Source organism: Ambystoma mexicanum, chromosome 10 (assembly GCF_040938575.1).
Source record: "Ambystoma mexicanum isolate Mex_15411 chromosome 10, UKY_AmexF1_1, whole genome shotgun sequence".
NCBI classification, from domain to species: Eukaryota; Metazoa; Chordata; class Amphibia; order Caudata; family Ambystomatidae; genus Ambystoma; species Ambystoma mexicanum.
The window spans coordinates 1,276,497,368-1,276,520,642 of record NC_090932.1 but is presented as its reverse complement, the minus strand read 5'-3'; the positions used below and the strand labels follow the sequence as shown (position 1 = coordinate 1,276,520,642).

Here is a 23,275-nt window from a genome sequence, read left to right as displayed (position 1 = left end):
TGACTTTCTGTAAACAAACTTAACTGTGCTTTGTTCTTTAACAGCAATCAGCAGAACGCTGTGTCAGCACACTGCTAGACCTCATCTCGACCAAAGTCAACTATGTGGTGCAAGAAGCCATTGTGGTGATCAAGGACATTTTCCGCAAGTATCCAAACAAGTGCGTGCATTAGACTTGCAACTCTCCCCTTTTAAAAGAGGGGCACTTTCTGCCCCTGTCCACGGTCATCTGTGTTAACCTGCTCTCTTCTGCCTTTCCCCTTCAAGCATTCACCCCACCCATACCCTTGCACTCTCCTTGTTGCTTCTAGCCTTACTTAGCTTTTTCTTTCTTTCTCTTCTTTCTTGCTGTACTCTTGTACATTTTACCTCCTTTTTCACCCTGCTTTTCCCTCTATTTATCCTTCCAACCTTATTTGTACATCTCTTTATCACACAACCTCTTCCACCCTTTACACCCTTTTTTCGCTCTTCCTCTCCGCTCTTATCATTTGCCTTCCTTTACGTGGCAGGAGTCTTTTTGAAATGTAGTCTTTTAATATTTAATCTTGCAGTGATGGTGGGAGATGAACCTCATTATTACTTTTCTTCTGTGGTTTCATTATCTGGAGACCTATGCCCTTTTCCTTTTGTGAGTTTTTCATGGGTTTTAGGGAGAATTCTCGGAAATGTGCCAATTCCCTTCTACCTTGGAGACCCCAGCTCTTTTTGCTGGACTTGAGGACTTTTCATTTCTAACCTGGAGAGAGACCTTTTTCCCACTCTCTCATATTTTTCTATGATTTGGACTCTGTTTCTTTTGACTTTGGAGTTTGACAAACTCCATATGCACCATCTTTACATTGTGACACACTGCACCTTCAGTGCAGTGGCACATGGAAGTCGCTTCGATTTTCTGAAAAGTTTAAATATCTTCTCTTGTTAAAACTACTGTTTCTAAGAGCAGTGACGTGAAAGTGACTTTACTAACATTTTGTAACTTGCTAGACCCAGCACATTATCTTACAATAGGGTGCTGGAGTGGTTACTTGGTATCCCCTTTACCTAGTTTCTCATGTTACATTTTTATGTCAGCCATTCTACAATTAATGGCTGGTGGCAGTGGTTTACTTTTTACTACCATTGTGTGTATTTACCGCGGGCTGCAATTGCAGCTGCAGTAAGACGCCCATGGATGCCCATTTTGTCAAAACTATGCTGTCTTCTTTTTTCTCCATTTCTTGTTGGAAAGGTCCTGCTTGAGAGTTACTCTGTGCGCCAAACAAGGTTTGGTCCCTTTGTTCATTTTGTCTTTGGCGTGATTCGGGAGTGAAGCCCGCCTCTGTCTCCAGCATGTCTGGCAGGGGCAGGAAGTGAGGGAGGTGCCCGGAATTCGCTGTGCTTAGGCTCCTTGGTTACAGGAATGCACCCAAGGGTGATTGGCTGGAGGGCTGTCCTTGTAGGACAGCCACCCTCCTGTGTGATTGGCAGCTAGGCTGCAAATGAATGGGAGAAACCTGCATAAAAGGGGAGGCTTTTGGCTTGGAAGGCGGAGTCGACCACTGGACGAAGGAATCCAAAGAAGAACTTGGAAGAGACGCCTGCTGCAACTCCGTTGGTTTGCCCGGTGAAGCCCTGCTGCAGTGCTGAAGCTCCAAATTCACCTCAACTAGAGAAGACCAACTTCTCACCTTGGGTTGGTGGGACCAATCGACCCAAATACAAGCTCATCTGGAAATCCTCTCAGAGCTGGCTGTACGTCCATTGCTGCTGCAGGAACCAAAGTGCCAGGGAGAGGAATTGAGTGAGTGTGTTTTAAGTCGGACCGAGCTCCAGGAAGATCCTCTGAACTCTCAAGAAGCAGGACTGACCAAGCCTGAGCCACCTCAACAGAAGCTGGACCCTCGATGCGAGGAAGGTCTGAAGTGGTATCCGAGAACTGCAGTGTTGCTATTTGCTAGAGACGCGAGATGCTGAAACTGCAAAGTGCTGCTGAATTGAAGTTGACCCATTGCTGCTGCTGACCTTCAAGTTGTAGTGCAGGAGTCCTCAGACGTTCTCCGTTTTGTACTCACGGCTGAGGCCCAGGAACAACAGTATCTGCAGACCTACAAAGGAACAGACGCCAGCTGGAACCATTTCTTCTAACCAAAGGTACTGTAAAACTAAGGTGACTTACCTCTTGTTGTGTAGCCTTACTTGTTCTCAGTTGAGACCTGTCTTTAGTTCCTTTTGCGGAGTTGCTTGCAGCTTTGCCCCTCATAAGCCTCCCAGCTTGTGGCCCTACAGTGATGCTATTTTTCTAAAAAGACTTCTAAAACATTGTGCAAGACTTTTACTTACCAGCAAGAAGTGTTTCAGTTCGCCTAGACCTTTGATCAATTGACATTGACTGGCCTAGCTACCAGAAAGACTCTTCTTACCTCTGACTTTGTGTTTTACCTTTCCTCCAGGAAAAGGTTAATTTACTTTGCACTGCAGGGTTAATAAATACTTCCCTGCTTCAGAATATTTGTTTAACCTTTGTTTTGTTCCCAAACCCTTTTCTTTGACACCAACTCAGTATTGCTCTAAATGTACCAATGATATATTAATGTCCATTGCCCTAGTTATTTATGTCAACTCTGTGTGAAGGAACCATCTGTCTGCCAACCGAAATGGGTACTTGCTGATTTAGAGAAACTAAGAGGGTGTATTTTGAAGTATATTTGTGTGTTGCTTTAATATCGCTCCCATCTGAAGAAGGCTTATTGAACAGACTGTTAAATTAATAATTGTTTAATCAAGAAACCTTGAGTATAAGAGGGAAACATGTTCGAGACAATCTTGATTTCAAGAGCATGTTGCATTTCCAATTCCCTGAGTTTGATGTCCTGATGTCTTAAATTCCAATTCAATTTCTCAAGAGACACATATTCTGGACTCAGTGATGGACCTTGTGGGGTCCCAGTGGATGTAGGTTGAGGTAAAAGGGCCTGCTGAGGCTCTGACTCTTCAAAGACATTTAGAGTTGGACTCACAATTATCATCCTCATTATCAATTTCCACAATGCTTGCTATACATTACTAATCGAGTTCCAGCTATCCACTGTTCACCACTGACACTCTAGCTCTGGCTACCCGCTATGTAAATTTGTATTACTACCACCTTTGCCTTTTGTTGTGTCTTCGTTCCTCACTACTGTATATCAAACATTGCTGCACCGTGCACGCCTCACTATTCTGCTCAATATCATCGGCTAGCTGACTTTTAAGAAGCCCACATCATCCATATCCTACTTGCATGTAACTAATACTCCGAGTCTGCCTAATCTCACATCCATTACCACTTAACATGCTGCCTCCAGAATACAGGCTGTACCATCTTGTAACAAACTGGCAATGCCCCATGCACTAAGACCACTACCAAGCCTACCATTCACATTGCTAATTGTGATGCTATTTCTTATGCCACATGCACCCCCAGCCTCCTTGCCACACCATGCGCCCACATCTAAAATAATTGGTGATGCTACTTGCTCCAATGCCATCACCATGGCACCTTGCCCACTACCCACACCAGTGCTGATGCCTCGGGGCCGCCGACCTCCTTGCCACATATTGCATCCACCATGCCCGCATGCACTGATACTGCTGCCTCTATATGCACAAATTATACCACCTCGCCTACTCTGCCTAATACCCTGCTTACGGGTATTGGTCCAGTCACCACCATTGTCCACTTTAACACCCCACCTCCCGACATTGTGCCCTCATCAACACCCGCTCCATCCCAGCCCACCAAGTATATGACATGATCACCACCCATGGCCTTGACCTCTGTGCGGTGACAGAAGCATGGTTACATGAAGCATCTGGCCCTGCCCTTGCACTCCCCACAGAATACACCATCTTTCACCAAGACCGGCCTCTTTCTAAAGAAGATGGGTAGCCCTCATATCCAGAGACTCCTTCACCATCAGAAAGATTGACTAACCTATCGCAGGTAACTGCGACCTCCTAACCCTCAAATGCACCACCTCGCATAACTACACCATCACACAACACATTGTCTACCGCCCCCTCCTGGCCCACTGATTTCCACTCCACCATCACACGCCTCCTCTGACAACCTAAAAACCTCCTCCAAGGTATTCTAGCAGGCGATCTCAACCTAGGACTACGTGACCCCAACGACTCGTCAGCTAAATCCTTAGCAAAAGTGCTGGAAACACTAGTCTTCTCGCACTCAACATCCCATCCAACTCACAGCAAAGGTCGCGCCGTCGACTGGGTAGCTCACCACAGCTGCCCACCTACTGTCACAGCCAACTCTCCCCTCCCTTGGATTGACCACCACCTCATCCTATTCACCCTCTCCCCACCCAAAGTCCAGAAACCGCTCTCCATGCCTCTTCTCTCCTCCACCACCAGAAGCGCACACCTTCTCACTAAAGAGAGATTAGCCCCCTACCTCAATGTTCCAGCTCTAAAGACCCCTTTCTCCAAAGACCCAAATGTACTTGCCCACTCCCTCAACAATGTACTCTCTGAAGCCATAGAAACTATTGCTCCGCTAACTGTCCGTAAAGCTAAGCCCACTGTTTACCCCAGAACTCATGGCCCTGTGCTCCGAAAAGTGCTCAGCCCTATCTAAGTGGCAAACCAACCAACTAGCTGCAGACAAACTCTAATTACACAAACTCTCCAACGAATACAAAAAAGCGATTGTTCACACTAAGGCCAACTCATTCAATACAAGAATCGCCAATGCCAAATCCAACTGTAAGGAAATCTTTTCCATCTTCAGGGAGTTATAAACTCTGCCCCCTCTCCCCAGTCGACCCCCCCCACACCCCCTCAAGCCATCATAAAAAAACAAAGCCTGTTGTTCTAATATCGAATCAGCCATGCTACACAAGCTGGACACCCTCAAGAACAAAATCCTAAATAACCATCTCTACGGCCCCCCACCCCCCCAAGCCTGCCCAGCCCCTCACCCCTAACCAGACGGCCTCCAACCCAACACTCTTCTCCTTCAGGGATGCCAACGAGACTGAAGTAGCCTCAATCATGAACATCAAACCATACATGTGCAAAGGGGACGTCTGCCCTGCAACACTCATCAGGGAGTGCGCAGACCTACTCAAACCCTTCCTCACGGCGTTCATCAATGCCTCCTTTTCATCAAGTTCTGTTCCTCCCAGCCTAAAGGAAGCGTGGGCTCTCCCCCCCTCCTAAAAAAGCCTTCACTCGACCCATCCAACCCCAATAAGTACAGGCCCATAACCACTGTGCACTTCTTACTTAAAATTTAAGCCAAAGCAGCCTATCTGCAAGTCCAGCATTTCCTAGAGTCCAATATCATCCTTGGCTCCTGACAATCTGGCTTCCGTCCAGGGCACGGAACTGAAACAGCCTTATTAGACCTCAAAAACAAAATTGACTGAGACGGGCAAACCCGCCTTACTCCTAATCCTAAACCTCTATGCTGCTTTTGACCTGGTGGACCATGACCTACTCTGCCAACACCTCTCCACCTTCGGCCTTCTTCTTCCCTAACGCAATCACTTGGATTGCCTCCTTCCTCCAAGGAAGAGCGATGTGAGTCTTCTCAGACCAAGCATCAGCTACCCCAGCTGCCATCCTATGTGGAATCCCACACGGCTCTTGCCTGTCGCCTACGTTATACAATATTTTCACTATACTTCTCTTCAAAACATTGGACTCGCTCTGCATTATGTACTCAAACTATGCTGATGATACACAAGTCCTCCTCCCCTAGTCCGGTGACTGAGGCTGATTCCAAAACCCTAACCTCCATCTATTCCACCATCCACACATAGATGGCTGAGAACAAGCTCTTCCTAAATGGGGTTAAGACAGAACTACTACTGATAGACCCTACTAATTCACGGATCAACCTTGACAACCAGTATCTCACCTTCACTATCGACAACCCCACCATGCCCGTCTCCCAATCAGTCAAATCACTGGGAGTCTACCTGGATTCCAATCTAACCATGACCAGAAAAGTTGGTGCAATTGCAGCCTCTGCAGCCTACTACACTAGACTTCCACTAGACCATTCGTATGCAGCACAAACTGCCTGTCCATCGCCGTCCATAGGCTTAAGAATGGACTACTGTAACATTCTCTTCACAGGAACCTCTGCTAGAACATTTGGCCAAACTATTCAAAACAATGCCCTCAGCGCTGCACTGGGCATTCCCAAAGAGAACACATTTCCGCAGCCAGTTTGCAAGCCCACTGGCTGCCTGTCCGCCAATGCATGCTTTTCAAAACACTTGCCCTCACTCACAAATACATACATCACACAGCACCTCCCTACCTTTCGCACAGTCATCATTCATCCAGACCCACAAGAACACCTTACACCAACCTATTGCCCATTCCTAGAGTTAAAGTGCCAGAGGTGGGGGTGCTAGCTTCCCCTTCATTGCTTCTAGGCAATGGAACTCCCTCCCACGCAGCCTCAGAGCAGAACCTCCACACCTTGCTTTCCGCAAAGTCATTAAAACTAGACTATTTGCTTAAAAACTCACACATACCGCCACTAAGGCACTACCCAGCCTCTTCTGTGTATTCTATGACCAACAACTCTGATATACAATTTGGATATGCAGCCCAATATGTAACCCTGGGTGGAAATATCACCTATGTATCCAACTTCTGCATATCCAAACACATGCATAGGCTCATGTAACTAAGCAGTTTCCCTGTAATGCAACTAAATTTATGTAACAGACGTTTTCCTTGTAACAGTGCCACAATGCCTCTGGGCTGTTTGGGTGCTTTATAAATGTAATTTTAAAAAAAAAATAAGCTTTTGGAGGCCATCTGGTGTCAATGAAGCAGTTGGCACGTCTTGAGTCATGCTTAGTTTAGCTCTTTCACGTCCTCATAAGTGTCTGTTAGGCAAAGTTTGTATGCAGTACCCTTTGGGACCACTACACACAACTAGGACTACAGGTGTAAGCAAAACCAACCTTTGGTATAAGTCTGTACCACACAGTTTTGTGGTAGCAAGCTGAGCAGCCAGGCTTATCTCAAGAGTGAATGTGAGCTTGTAAGGGTGTTACACAAAGGTCTACAATGACAAGTATTCAGATAGACACTTGGATTCAAGGTTTCTTGGTAAAAAAAAAAAACACTTCTTAATTTATTACACAATCATTTGTAAAGCATTCACTAAATGAGGCAACCAATATCGCACAAGTTATACTACAATACTGAATAGTAAGCGCTTGATCTCCCTTGAAGTAGGAGCAAAAAGGCATAAATTAATGACAAATATTACAGATACTCTAAAACAGTGCAAATAGTTTGAGTTCACCAGAGGAGTTGATTCAATGCAATAGGTAGGCCAAATTCATTGGACTAATGTAAAAACGGTTCTGGTATTTAAACTGGAAAAGTATTTGCCACGGTTCTTAGAAGTAGTTCACGGAAGAAAGGTTTGTATGTCGGGTCAAAAGCTGACTAGGCCTGCAAGTTGCCATGGTTGTACACACTTTCGCAGTGAGAGGTAAGTTCTCTCGGACAGGTTTTCACAGTACCTTAAATTGAAGAAAAAGATGCAGCTGAAGACTTCTGTTCCTGGCAGTTCTCGCTGTTCCTGAGCCTCAGTCGTGGGGACTAGAGGGAGGACGTCAGGGGACTCCTGCACTGCACGGGGACTGGTCACAAATCTGGCAAATTGGTGATTCTTCGATTCTGGTTGCTGTCCTTCATGCACACAAGCTGGTGTCCTCCCATGGTTAATCCTAACCAGCTGCGAGAAAGGTATTCGGGTGGCTTAAGAGTTGATTGGTCCCACCAACTCAAAGCAAGCAGTCGTCCTTGAAGGGGATTCGCTATCGAGGTGAACTTGGCGATTCGGACCTGCAGCAGGGCTCCACTGGGCAAACCAATGGTCCAGTAGTTGCAGCTGCTGTCCTCTTACAGCTCGTCTTATGTTCTTTCGTTCCAGTGGTCGACTCTGCCGTTAAATCCTAGAGACTCTCCTTTTGAAACAGTTTTCTGCCATTCTTTCCATCCTAGCTGCCACTCACCCAGCAGCGTGGCTGTTCTTGCCTGACAGTCAGCCAGCCAATCACAGCACAGTGCATTTGGGTTTCCTAGGAGACTAAGCACAGGGAGTTTAGGGCACCTCCCTCACTTCCTGCCCATCCCCGTCAATCAGGTGCCAGAGGCAGTCTTCAGTCCTGAAGCCCATCAAAGGAGTAGGAACAAAGGGACCAAACCTGGCTTGGAGCGCAGAGACAAACGCTAGAAGGACCTTTCCAAAAAGAAACGGTGAAAGAAGACCGGGACCCGTTTAAACAAAGGGGCTTAAGGCGCCATCTTGAAAAACATGGCTCCCGCGGTTTTTTGCTACCGGTGTTCGCGGTCGGGAAAAATCATGGCAGTTCGGTGTAAAACCACTGCCACCAGCCATTTCGATATGAAAGGGTAGCATTTGATTGCTACATGAGTATCTAGACATAGGGGATACTAGGTAACCCCTCCAGCACTCTATAGAAAGATAGTGTGCTGGGTGTAGGAATTGAAAAAGACAAGTAAAGTCAATTTAACCTTACCTTCTCTGGGAAACAATAGTTTATCCCAGAGAAGGTATTTAAACCTTGTGACAGCCTAAAAAGCTTCCCTGTGTTACTGCACTGAGGGTGCTGTGTAACACACATGAAAAGACGATGCCTATGGAGTTATCTAAAACTCCATAATCAAAGAACACGAATAAAACGCACATCAAAATACATGAAAGAGTGGTAAAAAAATGGCTCACACTCTTTCCCGATTTAAAAAAAATCAAGTCCTCAAAATCCTGAAAAGTTGCTGGGGGTCTCCAAAATGAAGGGAATTGGCAAATTTATGAGAATTCTCCCTAACACTCTCTGGCTTTTTCCTTGAGACCTTGGGTTTTCCCTGTCTTTCTTCTTGCAAATAGCAGTTAGTAGTTCCTGTGGACGGGGTGTTATAGTTTCTTCTGTAACATCCTCTCGAGAGCCTGTTAAGGTACTCTGTCTGGCCTTCTTTGTCTGCTCCCGTTTCCTTTTACTAGGAGGCCTAGGGCTGCTTGATACAACTCCCAAGAGTTTTTAAGTCATTCCCCAACAGGATTCTCCCAGGCACCTCACTTTTTACACTAACAGGTATTCTTATGGTCATGTTGTTGCGCTGGTAGTCTTCGAAGCATTTGGACAAGGCCTCCAGCAAGCTTAGCGAGGCCTTTGGGTGCCTTAGCAACATCCTCCGGTTTGAAAAAAGTTTCATCCACCACTGTAATGCTGGCCACAGTGTCTCTAATGGCAGGAGTCTCCTGACCATTTACTTCCTTGTAATATTCTTTTGTGTTATCTGGAATTGAATTATAGACATCTAAATTCGGCTGTTCCCACAGACCCAGGTACACTAAAAAAAACCTGGCAGAGACTCCAATGGGGTCTTAAGCCAGTAGTTGAGTTTCCACTTGCCATATGTACTTCTCCTTCTGGGGAAAAGGCTAAGGAGGCAGTGTGGACCCCTGAAGGTTTACCCTTGTGTCTGGGATCCCCTTTCACATGGTCAGTAGACCCACAAGCATAACATTTTCCAAATGCTTTGACAAATGGGGTTTTCTGCTGAACTCTCTCTGGTTTGGCACCATTGGTTTCACTAGCCTGATTGGTTTCCCTTGTGGCATATCCTTTTTCTGTTTGGGGCCCTCTTTTGGATTGGAGGTATTAGAATTCTCTGTGGCATCTTTCTTTTGCTGCTTCCCATCATCCTTTTTCTGAATTGCCCCAGAATCCTTGTGAGTAGCCCCATTGACAACCCACAAGTCAGCAGCTTTTTGTTAGTTTCTTTGGCTCAAGTTCTTTAGTCAGCCATGTGCTGTCTCGGCTCAGGAGAGCAGGCATCAAAAATAGATTCCAACAAAAATAGATTTCTCATTCCTTCAAAAGTGTTAACTCTGTAACCCTTAAGACAACCATCTAAGTTCTTCAAACATTCACACACTCAGGTAGCCCAAGGGCTACCATCATGCTTTTTGAGGGTCCTAAACCTCTTAAGGTACTGGGAAGGAGTTTTCCCAAATCTAGCTATCAAAGCTAGCTTCACATTTTAATACTGCAATTTATCAAGTTCCCCCACCTCCATTGCAGCATCCGTTACAACATGGGGAAGCCTAGACAAAAGCCAAGGAATCCACTGATTCCCTGTGAAACCCTAACTGCCATAGTTCTACTCAAAAGCAGCCAACCAATCCAAAATATCAAGCTTCACCTCATATATACTCACAGCTTCCTTAGGTATGCAATGTCTTCTAGGGCTGGAAGACTCTGGGAGAGAACCATTTTCAAGAGACAATTTCTTCATTTCAAGAGCATGATGCATTTCCATTTCTCAGAGTTTGTTTCTTGATGTTTACTTTCAGTTTACATTTGGAGCCTTTTGAACTCTAACTCAAGTCTCATTCTTTGAAGAGAGACACATTCTGGACTCAGTACTGGACCTGGTAGGGTCCCTGTGGCTAAAGGTTGAGGCCCAAGAGCTTGTTGAGGTTCAGAGGAGCTTACACCCGAGACTCCTCAAACTTTTCTTGCTCATCAATAACATTACAGTTAGACTCTGAATCATTATCATCCTCATTACCATTTCCCACATTTGCTGAAGAAGTAGGTGTAACAGACCTAATTCTCAGACTTTGGTATTCCAACAATTTTTCAATCAATTTGTTTTTCTTTCCTTTTAACAGGGAGATTCCTGACCTTCCACATCTTTCAGTTGGTCTACTGTTAGAATGATCAGGGCTTCCTGTCTGAAATAATCCATATCAGGCATGATAAAATTACTTTTATAGTGGTGCTTAGCCTTGTGAAGTATACTATTTGAACAAAAGTAAAGTACAACTCTCAATGCAACAACTATACAATTGATCCTCACTGCTGCCACCAGTGTTAGGCAAAGTTTGTATGCAGTACCCTGTGGGACCACTACACACAACTAGGACTACAAGTGTGAGCAAAACCAACCTTTGGTATAAGTCTGTACTACACAGTTTTGTGGTAGCGTTGCTGAGCATACAGACCCCATCTCAAGAGGGAATGTGAGCTGTAAGGGTGTTACACAGAGGTCTATAATTACAAGTATTCAGATAGACTCTTATCGTGAAGGTTTCTTGGTAAAACACTTATTAATTTATTTATGTCGGTTATAAAACATTCACTAGAAGGAGGCAATCTACATCACACACTAATATACTTCAGTACTTCACAATATCAGGTTCTGAGGCATTTAAACTACTTTGACGGAGGAGCAAAACGGCATTCAAAGCTTTTGAAGTAGGAGCAAAAAGGCAAAGGTTAATAAAACAAATATTACAGTTACTCTAAAACCGTGCAAATATTTAGAGTTCCCCAGAGGAGTTGATTCAATGCAATAGGTTAGGCCAAAGTCAATGGGTTAAAGTCTTGTATAGGATGAATGGTTCTGAAAGTTAAACGGGAAAGTCTTTGCCAAAGTTCTCAGAAGTAGTTCGTAAATGAAAGATTCTTTTTTATTTTTATTTATTGTGATATAACCAATTTAGGTTTTTTTACACAAGCTTTCTTATATAAAATTAATCAATCATTCAATTACACCATTTCAATACAGTTTTCCTTTAAATATGAAAAAAGAAGTAAAGAGAAAAAAAAAAGAAAAACATGTTCACATAACAAAAATTAATCAGGATAAAAGTAAAGGAAGGAATACACCCTTCCTTTAACCGCAAAGTAAATTAACAATATTTTTGTAGAATTAATCCTGTGTATTGCAACACTCTTATGCCATTCAGTGTCAATTTAATCTCGTGGCCGGCAAACCTTCTTTCCCAGAAGGCACTTGTTAGGCAGAATCCTGTGCAGTGCCTTTAGGGACCACTACACACAATTAAGACTACAAGTGGCAATACAAGTTCACCTTTGGTACAAGCCTGGGTTACAAGGTTAAAGTGGTAGCAGTAGCGGAGCAGCCAGACTTATCTCAAGAGCAAATGAGTAGTAGTAGAGATTACACCAAGGACTACAATTACTGTGACTCAAGCAAACACGGACTCAAGGTTTTTGGTTAAAAAGTAAAAGTACATTTATTTTTAAACCATCAGTTCACAAAACACTTCACTTCTATTAAATTAAAACCACACGTAAAATACACTACACACAACCAATTCACTTTGTGCAGAACGACTCAAGGTAAGTACCTTATGATTGGACGGACCGGTGTTGTGAAACAAAAGACGTTACCGGTAATAGATATGCAATCACTTTTTGACAGTAATGACAGTTCGGTCTTACTAAAGATACGTTTATCCGCGGAAATCATTTTTACCGAGGTAAAAACACACTTAGCACCTGAGTTAGCAAAAGAGAGTTGGGGGCAAAAATCACAGGCAATACTTTTGTCAAGGCAGACAGGATCAGAGAACACTTGTTGATAGGAAGATAAGTCAATAGGCCTGCGCCAATGTCAAGTGGAACCGGGTTCCTGTTGTCGAGGATCAGACATTTCAAGATTCAACGTTGACAGGAGTACTTGGATATTGTCAACAGAGGAAGCAAAAGTTAGAAGAGGGAGGGAAGGAAGACCAGGGCAAGCCTTGGGTGAGGAGAAAAAGGTTCACCCTAGTTCCTCGAAGCTGGACACAGTACCTTTTATTCTTTGAAGAAGCTGGTGCCACGGCAGTTGTTCCTGGTAGCTTCCTGCAGACTCAGTTCCAGGAGCTTCAGTCATGGGGACAAGGACGTCTGGAGTGAGCTGCACTACCCTGGGATGAGGCCAGCAGCAGCGACAGTGATTAAAAGGTGCACTCTTTTAAAACAGGAGAGGCTCTTCAGATGGCTATCCGGACCACTACAGCAGTGTGCAGCAATTTCGACCACGAAGAGGATCCTCTGGCTGTGGAAGTTGAGCTGGTTGACCCCACCAGGCTCAAGGGAAGAAGACTCCGGACTGGATCTTCTCTGGTCGTTGAAGGGTAGATGGCTCAGGACTGCAGCAGGGCTTCACCGGGACGTGGTAGTTGCACCAGCCGTCTTCTTCTCCACTTCTCTTCGGTTCCTTGTAGTTCCAGTGGCGACTCTCACTTCCAGCCCAAGAGTCCTGCCTTTTATGCAAAAATCCCCCATTCACTCAGCCTGGCTGTCAATCACGCAGCAGGCGGGTTGTCCGGCCCAGACAACCACCTCAGCCAATCATGGCAAAGTGCGACTTGGGTTTCCTAGGATACCCTGTGCAGGGGATGACTACACCCCTCCCTCAAATACAGCCCACCTAGACACCCAGGCGCCAAGAGGGCTTCTTTGCAGAAGCCCGCCAAAAGATGGTGAACAAAGAAGGCAAACCTGGTTTGCCGTGCAAAGTAAAACACAAGAAGGACTTTAACAAAAAGAAATGGCGAATAAACCCGACCGGAGCCAAAAGAAAGAGTATTTGGTCAAGCGGGTTTATGTTCCAGGCTAATGTAATAGCCTGGAACAATACCACATTTATATAGCATAATCACGGTAGAAAAGTTAGGGTAGATACCACTGCTACCAGCCAAGTCTAAATGTTAAAAGAGCAAAACAAAGCTCAGAGGCACAGACAAAAAGGGATAGGCATTAACCCTTTTCAGTACTCCATGTTAGATTGGGTGTACTGGGTCTGTAGTTTTAAATGACTACACAAAGTAAACAACACTTTACCTGTTTCTGCGGGACAGTAGTCAGCCCCAGAAAAAAATGGAGTCAGTGGGAAGTCTCACAGACAACCCTGTGTCACTGCACTGAAGGTGCTGTGTAACACACACAAAAAGGTGGGTCTCATGGAGTGGAGTGCTCCAGAGCCCAAGATCACGCAAACAGTAAAAAAACACATGGCAAAACACATGCTAGAGTGGGGAAAAAGGCTCACACTCTTATCAAGTGGAAAGAATAAACTCCAGAAATCCAGCAAAGCTGCTGGGGGACTCACTAGGTGAGGGAAATTAGCATAGAATGAGAATTCTCCCTAACAGCACTTGATAGTCAATCAATTGTCCTAACTGAGTTGTCCAGGTATTCAACCCTAGTGTCCCAGGTTCCTCTGCAGAATCTCAATAGATGCTCAAGCGTCTGTTTACTCAGGTCTATACACTCTGGAATACGAGCCCCTTCCTTGAATCCCCATTTGGCCAAGACTGAGCCCGTTTTAATACGGTTCAGACATACTCTCATGAAGCTCTGCCTTCCTATCTGTGAACTTCATTAAATACCTTGGAACAAGGCCCTGCTTTTTTCCATGCTTAAAGAAAGATATAGGGATTGAGGAGGCCCTCACCGAATCTGATGTTATCCAATTTCTCATTGTGATTGCTTTCTTGACCTTCAAAGGATTTGGGATCAGTGTGTGATTATCTTGTTCACAGTAGACCAGTAAGTCTTCTGCAACCTTCTTGAGTTCCCCCAAAGTTAGGGAAGAATCTAAATTCAGATAGTCCAAAAGATCTTCATACAGTGTGTTTGTCATTGGCACCAAGATGGAGCTGTACAAAGAAAGCAATTTTTGTTACTCACCTGGTATCCACGGGGATGCCACCCAGCCCTGTTTGGATGATTTGCACTCTCAAACCCTATCCCGGTTCCTTGGTAAGGCCTCTGGTTAAAGATGGGTCTGCAATATAGGAGAGCTGGATTCAATACCAGATTGTCTTTGTTTTTCCACCTTCCTTGGCCTCAACTCCTTCCTGCCCCTTGGGCCCTCTCTTCACCTTAATATTGTAAAAGGTGGATTCTGCGTCCTGCTGCTCGTGGCAGGGGAGCGTAGATGTGGGGGGCGAGCAGCGACCAAATTACTTCACTGGTGCAAGCCGCCCTGTGGGAATCCAGGCCTGCTGCGACTCCGAAGGTTTGCTGCTTTACAGTCTTTATATGCAGTTCTTATGTTCCTCTTCATTCGAATAATAATGTCTTGCTTCTTTCCTTTTAGGTATGGAAAGGTATTTTGGTGTTGTCATGCAGTTTGAAGATGAGCATGGGCCAGTAGGCGAAAGCGCAGTGTGCGCCATGCTGTCCCGTGAGTAATGCGTGATGAGCGGCGCTGTTTTGCCTTTTATATTGCTAACCTGTGTCTCTTCTCTCCTTGCAGGTTGCGATGTTCCTCGCCGAGCGCCGTAATGTTCCAGCAATGATACTGACCAGGACATGACTATCCAGGTAAGAATTGTGTGGCTTTCTTCATTCGGGAGGAAACGTGAGTAAACTCTTACTAATGCTGTCTTTCTTTCTCCTCTTTCCAAGTTATGGTATTCCAGGATGCCTGTGGTGCTGGATGATGGAGTTCGTACCTTCAGATGAGTGGAACTGAAGTCGGCGATGGATTGAAGACAGGATACTGTTCCAGGTAAGTTTCGTAGTGTTCTTTCTCTCTATGCAGGTCCTTGGTTTCAGGTAAGCTGGCATCAAAGAACTGGACATGGTGAGCATTATGCTGCCCACAGCAGAATAACGCAAAGCATGTTCTGCTGTTTGGGTGCGGTTTAAATAGTCTCAGGTAAAGTAGTCCAGGTAAAAAAGTCCCAGGCCTGCCACACCCAAAAGACTAGACCACATAGCTCAGTTCCTTGTAACTGAGCTATATGTGTGCCTCCATGTTGGCTGAACCCCCCCCCCCCGCCCGAAATTAAATAATCCCAAGTAAATGGTCCCATTCTAATGTTGGTCTTCATGATGGTTATGAGCTTGGCGCCAGGACTGACTCCTAGAGAGTCTTGGATGAGGTTTTAAGGCCTTTGACCTGGCCCTAACTAGAAGGCTGACTTGCCAGTGAGGGCCAGGGGGCAAGGGTCATGACAATTTCCACTCCACTAGGGTCTTAAGGGATTTTGGGCCTAAATCATACCGAAGTGTGGCCATCTGGAGGCTTTTGGGCAAACCCAATACTTGTTTCCAGACGGTGCTTTCTACTTTTTGCCAGTCCACGGACCATTGAAGAGGTTTGGCCTCGATTCCGTAGAGAAGTACTGGAATCGTTTTTTGCCATATAAAACTTTATTATTGGCAGAATGGAAAATTTACAGTAAAGGCTCGAGATCTTCTTAATTTGGGCTATCATCTGCGTACATTTGGACAATAATTCTGCATACTGTGTCCCAATTGTCGGAACCGCATGCAGAGTGAATCCAAGATGTATCACTTCCTTGATCACGGGGATTGGCTGACCGCCTATTGACCAAGAAAACCTGGCGCCTTTGCCTCCAAAGGCTACAACCCTTGATTTCTTTGGGTTAACCACCAGTTCATTTTCTTTCATGTATAAATCTAGCGCTCTCAAGTCTTTGCAGACTGACTGGGGTCCTGTCTATCAGGACAATGTCGTCTGCATACATAAGCCACTTTATAGCGAGGGAACCCACCTTAGTACTTGCTAGTGCTGAGGACTCGATAAACTGACCAAAGTCTCCCAGGTAGAATTTAAAGAGAAATGGTGCCACCATACAGCCTTGTCTGACTTCCCCATTTACATTTATATAGTCTGACAGGTGTCCCGCTAGATTAAGTCTGACTCTGGCTGTGTTCCCTTTGTGAAGACTTAAAAGAATGTGTCAGGTTTTTCACATTCTATATCTCACATTGGCAAGATTCCTAGGAGAAGAGGAGGTTGTAAATACTATTTCAGGGGTTAACATATTCAATACATTCTGTTTAGAAACTAGAACATTTTCTGTTTTAGTTAATTTCATTTTTTTGTTCCTTAACTAACTTTCATTAGAAAGATGAAATGTCCCCAAGCCAAGATGGTGGAGCACTTTCTCAACAGTGATTGGTTTAGTTAATAGCAGGCAGTATTGTGATGTCATTTAGAATGTTGCTTACAAATCTAAACTGCCTTTCATTGAAGTCTTTATTAGAGTAGGTCATGTTTTTGTTAGCTCCTATAGATATAATCTATTTTAAAATCTTTAGTGATAGTTTACTAAAAAATCTTAGTATTCAAGTTAATGTAAGTCTGCAGTTGAAGAAAGTATCTAATTTTCAAAGAACTCTGAAGCTGAAGCATGGTATCCAGAGAACCAGTTGCCACTGAATTGATGCTGAGCAGCTGTATTCAGTTATCCAGTAAAAGACTAAGCTAAGTGACCATTGGACTTTATTTTTTTTTTAAGTTTCATTACTGGAATGCAAGTGAAATGTAATGTTTGTTTTTTAACCAAGATTGAACAATACTTTTGTGAAAACTTTAATTTTTGATTATGCGAGTGGTTTTAGTGTCGCGTTACTAATATTAAAAGCTAAAATACTAATCCATTTTTTTCTTCGTTATTTTTGAAGCGCTAGTCGCGTGGTTTTGCTCGCGTACCTTTCGGCTATTTTTGTACGGGAGCATTCTCAAATCCGTAGTACTCGCGAGCGCGTACATTGAACATTTGGAAGCGCGCAATTAGAAAAAAGGACCTAAAGACGTCGTTTTGCGTCGCGGCCATTTTAGAAAATATCTTTTTCTTCAACACAAGCGTGTATCGACACGAGAGAACTTAAAAGGTGTATTACAGACTTAAAGAAGTTAAGAAGTTTATTTCTTCTGATTTAATTCTTCATTTGCACATAATCTCATCTTTAACAAGATAGTATAAGGTATAGTTTTTGTTTATTTTCTTAAGTTAAGTTCTAAAGAATTATATATATATATATATATATATATATATATATATATTTAGTTATTTTTTTTATATTTATCCTTAAGGACATTTTCGAGAGTGAAGAAGAAAATATTTATATATAAAGAAGCAATGACCAGAGTCAAGTCACAGCAGATTACATGCAATTAATCATCAATCACGAAAGAAAGTAAATAGCCTAACAGCAATCAGAGCTTAGGCTACAGGTATTTTAAATTTATTAATCACATGAGTAGTTTTGAGTTTTGAACTAGAAGAAGGTGTTCTAAAACTGCATTTTATTTTAGGAACACTACTGAAAAGACTAATACCCGATCTTTCCTGCGAAGACAGACAGAAGTGCCAGCAGTAGGAGTTCCAGAGAGTTCCAGACTTCTTGTCTCTTTTCTCTCAATCCACTTCCCCTTGGGTTTGTCTGTCCGGTATTTTTATAATTACAGAATTGTTCGGCAGACCGGCTTAGGGCGTTTAGAGGACCAGCTTCACTCCTGCAGGATTGTTCAGCATCAGGCTTGACAGAATGTTTGTCAGTGACGTCGGCGCCCCTTTCTGCTCCAGCTTGGACCAAAGCTTGTCACGATTTACCATATCGAAGGCGCTCAATAGGTCAATAAATGCTCTGTAGAGTCTGCCTGCATTGTTTTTCTTTATGGTTGGTTAGTGAGGCAAGTATTATACCATTCAAAGATGTTTGGTGGCCTCTTCTGAAGCCCGTCTGTTTGGGAAGCATTTTATTTTCTTTAGCCCAGGTTTCGAGTTCTCTTAATACTAGACTGGTGAACAACTTGCTCTCCACGTCCAGTAACGTGATTGGCCTGTAGCTAGTTGGATTTTTACGATTCCCCCTTCTTGAATATCGGGACTATAATCGCCATCTTCCAAGAAGGGGGAAATCTATCTATTATTTATCACTCCCCTAAACAATGTATGGAGGATTTGCGTCCACAGGGCCCCATTTCCTTTGAGGACTTGATGGGTGAGACCATTTGGTCCCGCAGATCTAGATGAAGATTTATTAATTGGGTTTCTTGCCGCCTTCCTTGCTGTTCTTAGTTGTGTACGTGTCACACTTTTTTCCCCATATTGCTTCATCAAAATTATGTTCATGAGCATACTGACGACCCTTCTCGGTATTTTGTGGGCGATCTATTGACCACATAAAATCATGGAAGGTGAGCAGGTTACAATTTTTATATGACTTCGGCAGTACCCAGTCGAAGAGTTTGTCCAGACCATCATTAAGACGAGCTCCGGCTCTCTGGTATTTAACTAGACGGTTTTTCTGGGCATTTACAACTCCTGGATTGTCCCATACCTCTATTGTATTTCTGGAGTAACAATTTATTTGTGTTTCCGGTCGCTTGTGGTCACTTGTACCTCCATCCTTTACTGAGAAATGAGTACATTTCTCAAACCAATTTGCAGATAGAAAAACATAGTCCAATGTTGACTCAGTGATCCCCCTCCCCCATGTAGTGGCTGGCGGAACATCCCCTTCTATAGACCCATTCAGAGGTTTTAGGTCCCATTCGTCAAAAAAGCCTAACCACCTTCTACAATTTATTTGCTTCGTTCATCCCTCAGCACCTCTATGGTTAATTCGAATACTTTGCGAATTTTAATCCCCCGCTACAACAATAAATGCCCCTGGGTGAATAACCCTGACTTCGCTAAGAACAGCCGATACTGAATCGAGGTATTCCAGCAGTTTTTCCCTGGCTGGATTCCAATATACATTTATGATAATCTTTTTGGATGATAAGCCGCTTAGGGGAGTGACTGCTTTCACCACCAGAATTCCTTCTGGTCTGCAGGAGATGATTGCTATTTCAGTGAATGGAACCCATTTACAGGCTATTAATAGACCCCATCGGTCTACCCTTGGCTTTACTGTGTGTTGGTTGTATTGCCAAATTAAAACCCTCGATTTCTGGTGTATTAACTAACCAAGTTTCCTGTAGTAAAATCAAGTCACTCTCCCCAAACAGCAGAGCTGTCATTTTATTTCTGAAGGAACTGGAACCTCGTGTGTTCCAGCTGGTGATTCTTAAATTTTCACTACTAAAGAGAGGCCTGTGCTACTCCAAGCTTCTGACAAACTTGCATGATTATTTCTGGTAGCATCGGCCAGGCTAGTGATTGCATTCCCTCTTTAGGCTGGCTATCTTTCATCATTTGCTGCTTGGGTTTGTACTAATGGATCTTTTCGCTGAGCACCCCCGTTTTGTTCGGCCCTTTCAGCTCTTGTTCCATAAGATGGTATCATTTCATGGACTTCCAAACCCAAGCAACACAGCTTTTCTGCCATATTTAAGAACGCTTTAACTCCCATTTTGGAACCAAAGCCCACTTCTACTAAACTTGTTCGACCCGATTCTGGGAATCGGACATATTCAATCTCGAGTTGAGAATAAATATAGTTCTGGGATCTTCTTTACTAGTGAAAGAATCGCTCCCCTGTTCAGAGGTTTACCAGACTGCCTATTTGCTTCATTTGTGAGCCATAGTCTCGGGGCAGCATAAGGGGCCGACTCTTCTTGGCAATTTGCTGTTCCCAAACCTCAACTTCAGGGGATTTTATTCTCGCCAATGGAGTCATAGTCCCTTCTTTATGAACTCCTTTCAATTGGTCGGGCTTCTTGATCTCGGGATTTGATGAAGAATTTTTGCCTTCGCCCTGTATGTGTTTCTGTCTGGGTTTTGGGTATTTCTACCGGTCCTCCAGTTTTGTTTTGCCATATTGAATATTGGTGCAATACTTAAGCTAATCTCTCTCTGTGCTGGCACTTTAGGAGCAACCTTTATTTTTTTTGTTTGTTTTTGTTTGCCGTGGTAGAAATATTGGTGCCATTTTGAGCAGTTTCCCTGTTGTCTTTGATCTGGCAGCATCCTGTTGATGTAAAGAATGTTCTACTTTTTCTGTCTGTGTGCCCGTAGTTGCTTTATCCATTTGTACCCCTCCTGTTTTTTCTGGTACATTCCCTTTAGTGATTTTTTATTTTTTTTTGTTTTTTTGTTTTTTTGTTTTTGTGATCCTATTTCGGCCTGAACTTTCTGACCGGGGGATTCAACTTCTGGGTCTGGCTCGTTTGTTTCCACCTCAATGGAGCTTTCAAACTTTTTTCCTTGGCCCGTGATCCCCTTCACAAAATTGTTGACATTTGATTTCTTTGTTTTTGGCCCCTTTATATTTTTTGTTGTCTTGTCTGCACCTGGACTTGGATGTTTGATAAGGCTTTTGATTTTTCCGCCTTTCTCTTCTCCGTCTTTTATGATTGCTGTGCACTCCTCTTCCAAGGTGTTGTGTTTTCGTTCTCTTCCTGTGCTGATATCTCAATTATGCCATCTTGGTTTTCAGGTGGAAGTTCCATTGTTTGGTCTGCAACCTGTGCCAAGCGACAGAATTCTTCCATCACGTAATCTGATAGGGGGGGGGGGTTATTATCGACGGATATACTTGGGCCAGGTGGAATTTCATCACTTTAATTTACATTTCCTGATGTTTAGGTAAGTCTATTTATTTGTCTGGAATTAAATTTTGACAGCGTATCTCTAATCTCCCTATCTTCCTTCAGTAGTGAGGCTAGTAAGGCTTTAATATCCGTCAATTCTCCACTTTGTTTAGAGAATCCATCTTCCAGCTTTGTCAATATCGGTAATACTGAACAGTTTATTACGTTGCTTTGTCCCACAACTGTGAATTCAAATTGCTCAATATCTTTTTTGGTAATTTCCATTAGGATCCCTGCATGCGTCTGCACGTCCTTTTTTCAGTAATTCGAACACCTTCACTAGTGAGTTAAGAACAAAATTCAAGGCTGGTAAAGTTGAATCCCCACCCCCTTGAATCTTGACTCACACCCCCTAAGACGTCCCTTTACCTATGGGCTGGTTGACTCACTTTTAATTCTTCAAAGGCAGCCAACTCCCCTCTAAATGCCTCTGTTGAATTTAGCCTGTCTCCTTGGTACAACAGGTTTTGAATTCGATTTAACAGGTGGTTAGGGGTCCTTGAGAGGTCCATAACGGACCCTGATAGTTCCGGTTGTTTATTTGCAATCGTCGTGTTGGCTCCTGATTTGGAGGCCTTAAGGAGCTTAAAGTGAGAGCATTCAGACTGTTATGTCTGTGTCTTTGAAAAAAACAGTCAATAGTGCCTTTGATGTTTGGAGATGACAAAGTGAAGTCTTGTCGTATTGTAGATGGGAGGTTTTTTACTGTCTTTCTCCGTATCTCTTCAATTGGTATTTTGTCAACGTGAGGCTCCTGGTGGATTTGGACCTCCACTAGGTTAGGACCACTTGGTGAAGTAATGGGAATCGGCGGACCAACAATGTTTATTTCCGCTTGTGTGAATTTCTCCATATAGGAGCCGTCCCATTGGGGAGCTCTTAAGCCATCAACAAATGGGCCGCTCCTTAGATTATAACGACTTGACATTTTGCAAATGTATGGAATTTCTATGCCAAATATCGTAGCATGTACTCAAAACAGATCTAATGTTGCTTGTTTTGCTTAAGTTAGCTGTGTTAAATTGACTCTGTAAAGACTTTTCCCCCTTTATATTAGTTCATATAAGCACGGTGACCTGGGGGATAAAACGAGATTAAAGGAGTAAGATTTCCAACAGTCTCCCGTTACCCTACCCTTATCTCTTTTATCTTTGAAAGTATTGTGAGTAAATTTAATCTATCATCAAAGTACGCGCCCTCTTTAAGTCCTTGGCTTTGTGCTCAGCGTTTGTGTCTACTAACGTCTGCGGTTCACTCCGTGCCACAATTTAAGTAGTGTGTGCTACAATTTAGTAGGCAAGAGGGCTTACCATAATTAAGCAACTTGGCTTACCCGGGTTGATGAAGTCACAGATGGTGTTCCAATGTTTACAATCTCCAGAGCCCCCCCGAGCCAAACGGCAACAAAACAGCACTCGGGATTCACAAAAGCTCAGCCCTTAACTCCGACTCCAGGCTTCAGATGTTGGGTCACAAGCTGACTAGGCCTGCAAGTTGCCAAATTTTCAAGCACTTTCGCAGTGAGAGGTAAGTTATCTCGGTCAGGCTTTCACAGGACCTTACAATGAAGAAAAAGATGCAGCTGAAGATGTCTGTTCCTGGCAGTTCCTGCAGACCTCGCTGTTCCTGAGCCTCGGTCATGGGGGGTGTGGTATACTAAGTAAACCCTCCAGCACTCTATGGTAAGATAGTGTGTGCTGGGTCTAGGAATTTGGAAAGACTAGTAAAGTCAATTTCACTTTACTTTCTCTGGGAAAGCGTAGTTTATCCCAGCGAAGGTATTTAAACCTTGGGACAGCCTAAAAGGCTTCCCTGTGTCACTGCACTGAGGGTGCTCTGTGATACAATTGAAAAGATGATGCCTATGGAGTTGTCTAAAACTCCACAATCCTAGAACACGAGTAAAACACACAATACATGAGAGTGGGGAAAATAGGCTCACACTCTCTCCCGGTAAAAAAAATCAAGTCCTCAAAATCCAACAAAGTTGCTGGGGGTCTCTAAGGTGAAGGGAATTAGCACATTTATGAGAATTCTCCCTAACAGTGTCATGGTTAGATCTTTTCACTGTTTTTACATTCGCATCCTTAGAAAGGCACAGGGGCAAGGTGAGCAATGTCTTTGG

General features: G+C 43.7%; 1 protein-coding gene across 1 annotated transcript in view; it reads left to right on the top strand.

The window, feature by feature from the left end:
* The window catches only part of AP1B1 (adaptor related protein complex 1 subunit beta 1), an 896,137-nt gene that overhangs the window by 254,968 nt on the left and 617,894 nt on the right, over positions 1-23,275 (top strand). Inside the window, exon 9 of the mRNA XM_069619269.1 lies at positions 45-160. Within this exon, the coding sequence (XP_069475370.1) occupies positions 45-160 (116 nt within the window). The remainder of the gene's footprint in view (positions 1-44; positions 161-23,275) is intronic.